This window comes from Canis lupus, chromosome 3 (genome assembly GCF_048164855.1).
Source record: "Canis lupus baileyi chromosome 3, mCanLup2.hap1, whole genome shotgun sequence".
Classification (NCBI taxonomy): Eukaryota; Metazoa; Chordata; class Mammalia; order Carnivora; family Canidae; genus Canis; species Canis lupus.
Genome location: NC_132840.1, coordinates 23,754,046 through 23,767,766, shown reverse-complemented (window position 1 = coordinate 23,767,766; position 13,721 = coordinate 23,754,046). Strand labels below are relative to the sequence as shown.

Below are 13,721 nucleotides of genomic sequence, written 5' to 3'. Positions count from 1 at the left end.
CATCTCAAACTTTTACAAGGCATTTTATGACCTGTTTATAACTTATTCGTCCCTAACTTCACTAGATGCCCTGTGAATGACAGGTGCATACTCATCTCTAAAGCGAGTAGTCAAACTAGGCAGACAAGAACTACACCCTGAGTAACACTGACCAACCACACAATGAAATATCCCCACCATGGAAGCATCCCTGTGGGAATGGGGACTGGGGCTCCACCACCACCATCACCACTATCCTCCAGGAGATGGGCAGCACCTCCATGACCCTGTGGCAAGAGGACAGGCCTCAGGTGCAGGTCCCTCACAGGTCATATTGGCTGACCCCTGGCTCAGCTCTGCTCCCCTTGGAAATACTCAGTTGTTTCTAACTCACTTCCAACTTGGGAGCAAGAAGCCAGGCTAGACTCTAGCTTCTCACCAGTGACAATGAATCACGTCTTTTAAATGGGAAAGATAATGAAAACACCTTCCCACATAAATATTTAAGAAATTCACCTCTTGACAATTCAAAAAAGGATATGTTTATTTTACTAAAATAGCCTGGTCAGTTTGGGCATCTGAAATAACAGAAATACTCCACTGGCCTTATTTAAAAACTACCAAATTATAAGAAAAATAAACTTACCTTCTATTCTAATTATTTAAACCTTCAATGAAATTAACTAGCACTTCTGAAAAACCTAATATAATAGTAAAAAAAAAAAACCTTCAGCAGTAACTTGAATGTTCTTCCCACTAAACACACACTTCAGTTCAAATATCTGTTCTGAGGTTCTACTTCAGCACCAGGAAGATGAAATGAGCAGAAAAAGAGCCCCAAGATGCAAGGGCGGCTGTGCGGCCACCATCGGCCAGGCTAAAGAGAGAATGGCCAACTTCTCTGCATGAACCTCTCTTCCCAAACAGCATCAACGTGACCTACCCCGTGCCAGCACAGGGCTGGCTCCCTGCTGAGCTGCCTTGATCCAGAGGCGCCATGACTCACGGCACTGCTGCACGTACCTGTGTGTCACCTCGGAGCGGCATGGCAGGGGACAATCCAGCAGGTGAGCGGCCACTCCGAATGCCGTGAGGCTTTGCCCATGGTGATCCACCTGCCAGCACAGCATCCCACATGTCCGCAGCTCCCAAAGAGGGAAGGCCAGGGGTCTCAGCTCTACCCCCGGAGGCCCCACATGCTCACTGACAGCCGCCTGTCACAGTGGTGTCTGCTGGCTATTACTGAGACTCCACATACTCAGTTCTCCAGAGTCGTGAGAGGGGACACTACCCACAGGACAGAGACCAAACCAAAAGAAGGCAACACTTTGTGATTCACCCAGGGCCCCAAGATTGTTCAAAGACAGAGAACATGGTGCCAGCTCCCCAACACAGCAAACTTCCTGTCAACCTCATTCAAGGTCAGTTCCCTCCCATGTCCGGGCAAGTCTTCAAAGAACAGATTCGTGGTCAGGACTGGTGTCAGGCTGTATCCTCCATCTATATCAAAAATTCACTTTCATCTGGCTTTTGTACAGGACTGCCCAAACTGTTCATGAATTTCAAAAGCAGCATGCCACAGCAAATGGAAGAGATGGTCCCGGGCAGGAATGCCACCACAGGGTAAACCCACAGAGTTCACAGGGCAGGTGATGGCAGGCCAGTGCCAGCAGCCTTCAGGCTGCTCTGCTTCACACGAGTATCATGGCTCCGTGTTTCCGGGGACCGAACAAGGACTGACTGCACCTGAAATCATGAATTTCTTCCACCTGAGGCAGAAAATACCAAATGGGGGGGTGGAGGTGCTTGGGCAGCTCGGTCAATGAAGCACCCGGCTCTTGGTTTCAGCTCAGGTCATGACCTCAGGGTCAACACAGATTCTGCTTGGGATTCTCTCTCCCTCTACTTTCCCCCCATCGTGTGTATGCATGCATCCTCTCTCTCTCTCTCTCAAAAGAATAAAATCTTAAAAAAAAAAAAAAAAAAAGAATTCTGCATGTAATACATGCAACAGTTGATCATTGTGCTACCTACAATTATCTGTTCCATAAAAAATCATGTGCCAGGATATTCCAGGATCCTGGAACCTATTTTTATGCAAAAATAAAGCACACTTGTCACAACTTGTCAGTTGTGGCCATCTGCTAGCTAAACTTCTATGAAGACCACATGCAGATGTTTCAAAAGCATCCTCATGTATCAGTGGATATTTAATGAACACTTGGCATGAGAAGAGGGTCGGGAAGATCTAAAGAGAAAGGTCTTAAATGGCATGAATGGCCGCAGGCCCAGAGGACAGCAGCGGGGGCCAGGTGGCCCCCAACGGGTTGTCCTTCCTTCAAAACCAGGGCTTTTACAATCACATGAAACAGAATTGGAGAATTTCCAAATCCATAAAATTGACATTCAACAAACTACAACAAATGACACAGATTCTGATTCAGAACTGGTACATCCTACCACTTTCTTTCAAAGTGCTTTTTCGGAATGGATTATTTCTGTTTTGTTGTTGTTGAGTGGAAAGTTTTATTTATTTATTTATTTATTTATTTATTTACTTACTTACTTACTTACTTACTTATAAAGATTTTATTTATGTATTCATGAGAAACACACAGAGAAAGGCAGAGACATAGGTAGGGGGAGAAGCAGGCTCCCTTCAGGGAGCCCGATGTGGGACCTGATCCCAGGACCCAGGGATCACGACCTGAGCCAAAGGCAGATGCTCAACCACCGAGCCACCCAGGTGTCCCGAGTAGAAAGTTTTAAATCAATTTTATCATTACAAAATTTTTTACCAAGGACACTCAAAACTTTCTTAAGGTGAAAATATGATTCTACTCAACCATGCCTGAAGCAGTCTGCACCCAGCCGGCCACATGCTGAGCTTCCCATGGGAAGATCTACACCACAACCTCCCTGTGCCTCAAGCCCACCATCCCATCCTGCCCTGCACAACCCCCCATCCTTCTACATGTCTGAGGAGGGAAGGGGCCGCAGTTTAACTAATGTGCCCATTTCTCTGCCATCACAGCTTGGGAACAGGCCGAGAGCCTCCAGAGAGAAGGAAGCCTGGCACAGGCAACACCCCGACGAAGGCCTTATGAGGTGCTGGGCGGGACCTGTGCCCTCGGGGCTGAGGGAACAGAGGGGGCCTTCCCGCTACCAAGAGGGTGGCAACCTTGTCCTGCAGTGCGGCAAACGCACACCCTGTCACACACCCAAGCTGAAGTCCAACCGCTTCTGTATATTTAAAAAGGACCAAACAGAAAAAGCTACCTGGGAGCCTCTGCTCATTTCCCCTAATGCCCTCTGAGCTATGAGGCCACAGAACCCCGCTCCACCGTCCACTCCTGCTTTCAGAGGCTGCGAGGCCTGGTCAGAGTCACAGAAGCTACTTTAGGAAATGTGTGGGATCAGCAGTAATACATGGACCATAAGGTACTTAAGAGTTTCTTCCAAGCTGGTACAACTCCATGCCCAGGCCCATCACTGCACTGCCCTGCCCGCTCTACCCTCACCTAGAGGGTGCCAACCACTCCTCCAGAGGCTCCACTCTCACCTCTCCCCTGGCCCTCACTCCCCGCTGCATCCAACTCACCACGTCTCCCTGAACCAGAGAGTTCCAGGAGCAAACATCATCAGCTTCTGGAGTAGGGACTGATGCAGTATGGCGTTCTCCATGCCCTGTGGAGGGGGGACAGTGGGGACAAGGAGGCCCACAGGCTGGGGAGGGGAACCAGAGGCTCAGCTATGCTCATGGAGAACAGCCCTAGGAACGAGCTGACCAAGGCTTTCCAAAACATGCCCTCCCAACACTGGATCACACGTGACACAACTGGGCATGTTCTGAACGTGCCCATTATTCACGTGTGTCACCTGAAATGAGCACCAAGAACACTCCACCCTTAGATCAACCTAAACAACCAGACGGCCTGCCTTTCTGGAACTAGGCACAATCAACTCTGTACCTGTAGCCCAAACAACCATGCTCATCTGGGAGTGATGTGACATCTGTAAGCTATAAACAGATTGATAATTTGGGGTTTTTAAATGGGCTACTCAAGGGGGTCGAGTTACATATAAGATAATAAGGAAAAGGGAAAAAAACAAACGGTCTTTGGTACTGAAGCCAACACTTTCCCCCACAACTCTAAGCACATTCCACAGAAACCACATGAGCACACACTGAGTGAGGGACAAGGCCACAGACCAGGGCCTGGTCACCTACTGAGCACAAGTCATCATGATCTCAATCGGGACTAGAGCACATCCTCCTGGGCATGAATGAGTGGGAACCATGGGGCACAGACAGGGTATCACAAATCAGTATCACATGCCACCCATTCTGGAACTCCGTGAGATGGGCCAAACAGCAGAGCCCTGCTGACCAGTCACACTCAAAGACCCACTGGCATTCTTCTTCCAGTCATCTTCACTAACTTGGTATTAACTGGTCACTAACCTGTCTGTGATCCCCCTCTTCTCAGGACCCCATTTATGTTCACCAATAAAATGTTTTTTAATGTCATGACAACATAAAGAATTTATGTCAGGGGCACCTGGGGGGCTCAGTCAGTTAAGCATCTGTCTTCAGCTAGGTCATGATCCTGGGGTCCTGGGATTGAGCCCCACATCGGGCTCCCTGCTCCGTGGGAAGTCTGCTTCTCCCTCTGTCTCACCCCCTCTCCCTGCTCCTGTTCCCTCTCACGCTCTAATAAATAAAATATATATAAAAAACAAAAAAAGAACACATGACATAATTTATCTGCATCTCAGGAATGTTTTCACCTTAGCCCATTATAACCTGACTTTCAAGGGGGACAAATTTCAATTCGGAAATCCAAAATATTTAGACTCTGATTTAGAAAAACAAAAAACAAAAAAACTGGTCCAGCACTGACTGGGTACCCTTGGAAAATAACTCTTACCTCACACAGTAGGATTACGTTTACCTGAGGGCAACCTTAGGAAATTTAACCTTTTTAAACATAAATCTAGCTATTGACACCATGGGAGGTCATGTTCATTTCTGACCCACAATTCTAGCACATTCTAATCACATTGCATCGACACTTGCAACTAAGGATCTGAGCAGACCTCAGAAAGAGCTAGCATTCTGTCTCTTTACTGAGGCCTCTCGTTCCTCTCCCAACAGAAGGGCAGAAGGAAATGGTTATTCAGAGGGATTTTCATCAACAATTAATTCACACTTTTGATTTTACTGAACTTGTAGTTTGTAAGGAATGTGGGCCTAATTTATGATTACATGTGCTGGGGAAAAATATCCTTGGGGAAAAACAGATTCATCAAAGTGTATAAAAGAGTCCCTTTATCTTTCTCACACTTAGTACTTTCCAAAGGCAGGAGTAAATGGACCAAACAGCCACAAGATGAGAGGAGCAAGAACCCAGGTGAGCGAGGTGCCCATGGCAGTTAGACTCCTCCCTCACTCTGAGGAGCTAGGAACATGGGCATCACATGATTTGGCCCGGGGTACCTGTGGCAGTGGGTCGAGCATCCACTTCTGGATTTCAGCTCAGGTCATGACCTTGGGGTCGAGTACCACCTTGGGCTTCAGGCTGGCTCGCTCAGCAGGGAGTTTGCTTCAAATCCTCGCTCAGTCTGCCTCTCCCCCGCCGCCCCCCACATGCTCACTTGCACTCTCTTAAGAAAAAAAAAGATATGGTGCCTTGGAGTAAATAATGGGCTCCAAATTGATATAAAACACACATCAATTCGTGTAAACCATTTGGAATTCTTAAGAAATAACCATTTTGAAACCTGTGGTTTTTTAGAACTGCAGCCACTTAAATACTGTTCTAAGAACAATCTGTCTAGTTGCAGCTCTGGGCCATTATCAGGAATTCAATGATTCCACAAACAAACGCCAAGCCCAGGGCCCTTCAGAGCTCTGCATGTGAACAGAGCTTCCCTAACATAAACTAGCTGACCTGACACTGTCTCCGGCTGAGCCATGCAGGTCTCAGGGAGGATGAGGCAGGGAAAGTGCTAATCCACCTCTCAGCACACTCGTCTATCTCAGAGGACTAAACCCATGATGCCACTACAGGTCAACAGTAAATCTCATACAAGAGACACAAATGGATGAGCTTTTTTCCTCAATGTTTCCATACACGGCAACCACATGAAGAGGACCCTGTCCACCTCCATGTCCTTTCACCCTGACCATGGTGGTGGCTGGGGCAGCACTCCTCACAGCAGTCAAACTTCTGGGGGAGACCCTCCAAGGGCAGAGTCAGCAGGATGCACACAACACAGCATGCTTTCTCCTCGTGAGACAAACAGAATGGTCCTGAATTATGATCCCCCCAAAGTAAAATTCATCATCAGAGAAATTTCTCTAGCTTGCCCCAATCCTAACAACAGGCATTCTCCATCCATCATGCCCAATGGACACAGTCCGCTAGAAAGCAATGCTTTCCACAAAGTGCGTCAGCTCATCAAGAGCTCAGACTCAGATAAAAAAGAAAATCTGTATTTTGTCTCCCAGATGTTACTAACCTCAAAGCTGGACTCTTCTGTGTTCACTTAGCAGCATTCTGCAGTTTCCCCAAATGAAATATATCTTACATTAATCACATCACAGTAAGACACATAAAAAGCTGAAATATTTTGTTTTTATGATACTCACTGAGAAACTCACAGAACTACTGGGTGCTATGCTCCCTAACTGATGCAGTTTAAACCAAACAAACATGAAGCTTTGAGTGGCCAGCCAGACCTATGTGGGCATCTACCCAGAATCCACGTGCACAGACAGGAAGAACACGTAGTTACAGATGCCATCTCTACTATGGATGGTAAATCTCCATTAGCTGAGATTGATGGCATCCCTGTCTTCCTCAAACTTAATGTGTAAAAAAACTAAGTGATTCCCCTCCCAGGTGCCTACGAAGAGGAACAAAAACACATGTTCTCGCAAACTACCTAGATAGGCATTGTCATCACAGTTAAAAACTGGAAGCACTTCAAGTGTCCACTGACAAATGAACAGATGGATGGACAAAATGTGGTGCATCCACATGATGGAGCAGGACCTGGCCACAGAAGGGATGGCGTGCTCTACACGGCTCCCCCGTGTGTGAAGCGCCTGCAACACATAATTCCGGGGATGGAGAGTGGACTGGTGAATACCAGGGAGAATGGCCAGTGACTGTAGCAGGGCCTCCTTCCTGACAGAAATGTTCTGGAATTAGCCTGGGCAATGGCTGCACAACCATGTGAATGTACTAAAAACCACTGAATTGGATGCTTATTTAAAATGGTCAACCTTATGGTATTTAAATTCGATCTCAGTTTCTATTTTTTAATTTTATTTTTTTTTTAAGATTTTATTTATTTATTCATGAGAGAAACAGAGAAAGAGAGAGAGAGAGAGAGGGGCAGAGACACAGGCAGAGGGAGAAGCAGGCTCCATGCAGGGAGCCCGACGTGGGACTCGGTCCCGGGTCTCCAGGATCAGCCCCTGGGCTGAAGGCGGCGCTAAACCACAGAGCCACCCGGGCTGCCCTCGATCTAAGTTTTTAAAAAACGCTGTCCCTAAACCCTGATTCTCTCCTCACTCCTGCTGTGCTGTCCCAATCCTAGCAATTTATGTCAGAATTGAGCAAAACTTTGAGAAAAACACTGTCTTCAATCTTTCAGATATGGTAACCTGTCTAACAGGAAAATCTTTGCTCAGTAAATCTACATCACTGCCTTTAGGAATCGATATTGTGCTTCTGGTAATAATCAACAACTCAGACATAAAACCAATAAACCTGACAAGTTTACTAGTAAATGAAACAAGAGGCTTTAGAAGTCAGTAACACAGCGCTAAACCATCAATCTGCCCTCTTCCCCATGCTATGAAAAGCCATGTGGGAAGCCGAGGTTGGCCCACAAAGGCAGGGCAAAGGTGCCAGGCAGCAGGGAGCCTCTGAGAGGCACATCAGGCCAGCAGCAGGGACCAGGGCCAGTCGAGAGCATACATCAGACCCTGGCAGGAGAGACGGGGGGACAGGAGCCCTGGTGTGGGTGAAAGAGGCTCACGTCCAGGCTCACATCCAGCCAGCAGAGCAGCTCCCTCTACATCTCGTGGAAGGTTGTACAATCCCCTCTGAGCACCTGTGTCTGGTCTTCAACAGAGACGTGGATAGGCCTATGGTCAAAGGCAGTGACCAGCTACTAGTTATAGAAGCACAATGCCTGTCATTAGAAAGCCTCCAGAAGCTGACTAGACGTGCATGAATGAGGTCTGTGTCACACCATGAATCATACCATGTTTATGCTCACATGGAAAAAGCCCACAGGATTCTACAGAGCTCTCTGGACATGAAATTTTATGTTTTTCTCACTTTCTTCTACCACTTTTTAAAAACAGTAAACATGTACAGATCTTCCTCAACTGGGGATGGGGCTATGTCCCAAGAAACCTATCATAGGTTGAAAAAATCTTAAGTCACAAATTCATCTAACACCCCTAACCTACCAAGTATCACATGTTCGCCCAGCCCACCCTAGATGTGCTCAGAACATCCACGTTAGCCTATAGCTGGGCAAAATCATGTCACACAAATACCGTGCGAGAGAGCTCATGGAACTTACCGAACACAGTGCTGAAAGGGGCAAACAGAAGGGCTTGCAGGGGATGCGGAACAGTGGTCGGCCTGGTGGCTACTGACTGCATGACTACGGGCTGATTGGGAGCCGCTACCTCACATCACCAAGACCAGACTGCACGCTGCCAGCCCGGGGACAAGACCCCAATTCAAAATTTGAAGTACAGTTTCTACCAAGCATGGATTGGTTGTGAGCCATCATCAAGTTGAAACACTGTGAGGCTGACCGCTTTGCTTTCCTCCGCGGCAAACACACAGAACAGGACAGGAAGCCGTACCTACCGCCTCTCAGGCAAAGGAAAGAAGCTTTGCGGGCGCACCTTCTGAGTTGAGGGTGATGAGGGTGACGTTGTTGCCAATGTTCTGACTTCCTGACTGTCCACAGTTGGAAAAGGAGTCGCTGGCCTCGGACCCGCTCTCCCCGTCCTCGTTGTGGCTGTCCTCTTGACCCGGCACCTTCACCACAATGGTGTTCTGTCGTCGCCCGGGCACCGCGCTGAGCGGGAAACAAAAACACCAGCCAATGTTGTGAGCGTGCCATGAGCAACAAGCAGACACTAGCACTGAGGCACTGCCATGTTCTTCTCACCTTCATTTATCAGAGACTCTAAGCTGCGCATGGAGCAGCAGCTCACAAGTCTCCCCATACAGCTCTCCCTACCAAGATTAACAGCAACTGAGCAGCACGAAATAGTCTGGGGTTGGAAAGAAACCGTATGAAATTGCAAAGTTTACAATCATGTTTGTATCACAAGAGAAAAAAAATCACAACCCACTGTGACTCAAGGCCTAGAATGCAACTCTCTGATCACAGAGGTGATCCTGCAAAACGTGGACATTTGAGTAACTTTTTAGACTATGCAAAGGAAAGACTGGATTAAGAGAAAGTGAACCTGGAGACTTTTCACTGATCCAATCCACTCCCTACTTAGACCTACCAGAAGCAACTAGACTCTGTTAATGGCCATTATCACTCCCAACTATTCCCACCAACAAAATCCACTGAAATGGACCTAAAAAGCCAGCCAAGAACTTCCTAAGGGACAGTTTCACCACCCTAAGGGGTCCTGATATGGGGCTGTAAGATACTGCCAGGAAAACAGGACATAAGTCACCAGCTCCAAAAAAGGCCCAAAGCATCTGTATTTATTGCCTGGAGACATGCTACGCAGCTCTTCCAAGACCGCCTCAACAACATCCCTTCGCGGGCACTGGTGGGCACAAAGAAAGTGGAAGAAATGCCACCTCCCTGCTTACAGAGACAAAACATGCTTCCTATCCTGGCTGTGCCACGGGGAGGGGGCTCCACCTTCTGGACTCGATTCACAGCAGCCTGCTCAAGCTGCCCTGGCTCCTAATTGCTCGGGGTCAGCCCCTGGCATGCCTGACCCTGTGTCTCACCACTGGCAAGAGCTCCCTGGCCCCCAAGCATCTAGCCAGGCCTTCTCCCGCCCCCCAGCGCAGCAGGCCGCGGCACTATGGGGCCCTCAGGAGTGGCTAGAACAACAAAGGGCACAGGACACAGCTGGGGGAGGAACGATCTGCAGACAGGACCCAGAGAAGAGGCCAAATGGAGCTCTGTGAACACACAGAGGGGAGCCACAAACAGAGGGGCCCTCTCGGGGCACGTTACCAGGCCACGCTGGGCCCAGAGCCCTACACAGGGGCACCCGCGGTGGCCTCCATCATCGCATGATGCCTTTTGTGCACTCCCGTGTCTGACCAAGGTTGCATTTACAAAGTCTCAAGAGAAAAAGGTGGGAGGAAAAACATCGTCACCCTGAAGGGCCTCCATCACTTAGCACACTAAGGCCGTGCATTGGCCTGACACGCTGCTAGACAGACAGGTGAGAACACGTGGTGGTCGGGGGGGGACGCAGCAGAGCCGTCTCCCCGGCCGAGTCACCCCCCTGTGGCGGACGCGGCACCGCCCCGACCACACAGAACCGTGGGCCGTGCCCCGCGTGGAACGTCGACTGGTCCTCGGGGGGACTCATCGCGGTGGCAGTGGCAGTGAGAGGTGCTGGGGTTGGTGTGGTGGCTACTGACTTGCTAATGATATTTTCCAGGGAATCCGGCGCCCTGTTGCTCAAGGGGTCGTCCATCTTGGCTACAGTGGCGGTCTGCCGATCACTGTTGAGTATTACTGTGGTCTGGGGGACGACGCTACGGAACAAAAGAATCACAAAGAAAAAAGAAGACCTTAACACAACAACATTCATTTGAAGAGCACATAAGAGTCATTCAATACAGTCAGCTCCCAATGACCTGCACTAGGGGAGGGGGGGCCCCCCGCGGGGCTCACGCGGCATTTACGGTTGACACTGGGCAGGGAGTGGCCGGGATGGGCCTTTCTTTCTCCTTTCCCTCTGCTTGCTTTCTTCCTAGGAGAGAGTTTACCGACCCTCGACCCTCGCTGCTGGTAGTCCCAGGTGGGCGGAGAAAGGAACACGGACACCCTCATACAGAAGGCAGCGGGGGTCCCGGGGTCTTCTGCAGTTAGTAGGGTTTCTGAAGTCGGGTGTTTGCATGAAACACAGCTTGACATTGTTACTCACTCCGCCCCTACGTGACAAATCAAGGCTTTCATAACCACCATGCTTGTCGACATCATTCCAGAACATTAGTTAGCTCTGGAAGGACAGGGGCAAATGTGACAGGAAGACTGCAGGCAAAACCACACCATTTATCACCTCGTGTTCTACTAGTGGGGTGCACCAACCACAGAGGGCCTTGGGTCTCTGAAGGAACATGATTATGTGAAGGAATAGAGCCCCCATCCAGAGGCCTTCCTAGAGGCGGCATGGTATGGTCAAATAAGCAGTGGCCAACAGCTTATCTCAAGGCACGTACTCCTGGAGATGCTCAGTCATTAAGCTTCTGGCCAGTGGTGCTATGGGCATAGGAAATTTGAGCATGCTGTGTCATGAGGTGGCCGGGAGCACTGGGAATGCATGGGAATACCATGCATGGACTGGTATTCCCATGGAATGCATGGGAATCTGACCTGAGAAGGTGTCATTCTTGAATTTCACAACTCTGGGAAAAGATTTCATAGAACCAAAAGCACATATGAAAATGGAGCCCTGTGTCACAGCCACACAGCTGTTAAATGCCCCCTCCCAAAATGAGAGACACAAACAGTGCCATTCCATGCCCAAGTACATCACAGGACCATGGGGTGTTTTTCTAAAATAAAAGCAAAATCAACTCCATTTCATTCCAATGTAGTATTTTTTCAGGGATTCTACTTGTTCTTCGGTGATAGTGAAAGTAACCCACCAAATCCCTGCAGCCTATCCACAGGGCAGGCATCACAAGTGGCCTGGGTGACCTCAGCTTGGTACTGTGGTCACACGCAGGCTTTCAAGATTTCAGGTCTCACGTATCACAACAGGAGATGACAGGTTTGCATGCATTTGGTATTTTCGTGATGTATATTCCAAGGAACCCTGCTGTCCCCCAGGGTCCCACATGTGCCTCTCCACCTCTCTCCCTCCATGAGCAGCTAAGTGGAGCCACCCTGGGGCTTACAGGGCCCCCTAATGGGACTCCACCCAGATGGCAGCACATGAGCGGTCTCAGAAGTCCCAAAGGAAACAGACTGAAACTTACTCATGGCACCATCTAGCAAAATTGTTTGACTAAATATACCTTCTCTCCCTAACAGTTCTCATTAAGGTCAAAGAAGTAACATTCTTAAGCAACAAGCTTCAATGTAAACAGGTAGCCCTAGAGGTCCACCAAGATGCCCAGGGGGTTCCTGGGCATGGACAGCTCTCAGCAGCGCATCGTCCGAATTCCCACACTGCGTACTCCTTCCTAACAACGTTTTCCCCTTGAAAGAGCACCTGGTTGGTCTCTGTTCCCTCTCCCAAAGCCCCTTTCCCACCTTAAAAGAAAATGACCTGTCCCTGCAAATGCATAGATGTGCACTGTCCATCCGGAATATCAACACCCCAGGGGACACCAGGCTGGGCGTGAGAAAGCCGTAGAGACACCTCCATCGACCAACGAAGCACCCCAGAGCATGTGAATGCTTTAGCGTTCTCTGCTTTCAATAAAACCGACAGAGGACCTACTGGCCTTTTCAGCTCAGAGGTCATCAAAAATCATTTTTGACAGCAGCTTACAAAGACCTTTGACACAACCTGAGGAGCTGAGAGGTACTTCTCCTCCCACGTAGTTATTTCTGTGAACAAGGCTTCTCAGCATTTAAAACCTTAAAATCACTGGAAGCAGGAACAGGGCTGAACCTTGTCTCACTTTAAGTGATAAGTCATGATCACCGGCGGATTCAAAAACTAGCCAAAACAAAAGCCCCATCCATCTCAAGACCACATTCACAACACTGGATTATTAAGAATTAGTTATACACATATTCTGTTTTATTCAAAAGTGTACTAATGACTGTCAGGAGAACTCAATCCAAAAGACCTTTTTAAGGCTTGGGGCCTGTGGCAATAGGAAGTACATTTTTCAGCTCCAATTTTTGTGTTCCCATTGCACAGGGAGGGGATGAGATGGGAATGAACTGTCAAAAAGCAAAGGAATAAGGTGAAATCCAATGGTGGAAAGCTCATTCGTGGGGTACTTTTAAGCAGATGATGGTATTTAGACTATAATGCAAACATCTGAGAAAGCAATAAATCAACATTACAATGTACCAGAAATTACACCCTTTTGACTAATCAAATGCATTTATATCAACCTCAAATTGTATTAAAAAAATTTCATTTTTCAAAAATTAAGGAACATCCATGTCACATTAATAAGATGAAATAGTCATCTAAAGGTTGCTATGGGAAAACTGGTACAATAATATAAGTGTGTTTTGCCTAGGCTGAATTACACTCTCCAATTATTCAATCAGGCACTAATCTGCACATGCTATGAAGCAATTATTCTGCAGGGGTGATTAAAAGTCCTATCCTAGGTGAGCCTGGCCTGATGAGGTGGGAAGTTTAGGCTCTCTTTCCCGGTCTTGGAGACACCAACTGGCTCCTTCCTCTGATCCTGCTCTCCCCTTCCTGCCCTGGACTAGAAACATGCTTGGCTGCCCTCACAACCGTGTGAGCCAACTCCAAGTAACAAACCCTCACCGGGTGTACTGTGGCC

General features: G+C 48.3%; 1 protein-coding gene across 10 annotated transcripts in view; it reads right to left on the bottom strand.

Moving 5' to 3' along the window:
* The window catches only part of BANP (BTG3 associated nuclear protein), a 104,946-nt gene that overhangs the window by 46,186 nt on the left and 45,039 nt on the right, over nt 1-13,721 (bottom strand). For 8 of the 10 annotated variants that reach the window (XM_072819540.1, XM_072819543.1, XM_072819546.1 and 5 more), the window contains 2 exons: nt 10,653-10,769; nt 8,924-9,099 (listed from right to left, as the gene is read on the bottom strand). In XM_072819540.1, the coding sequence (XP_072675641.1) occupies nt 8,924-9,099; nt 10,653-10,769 (293 nt within the window). The remainder of the gene's footprint in view (nt 1-8,923; nt 9,100-10,652; nt 10,770-13,721) is intronic. The other 2 variants (XM_072819544.1, XM_072819545.1) reach the window with 1 other exon arrangement.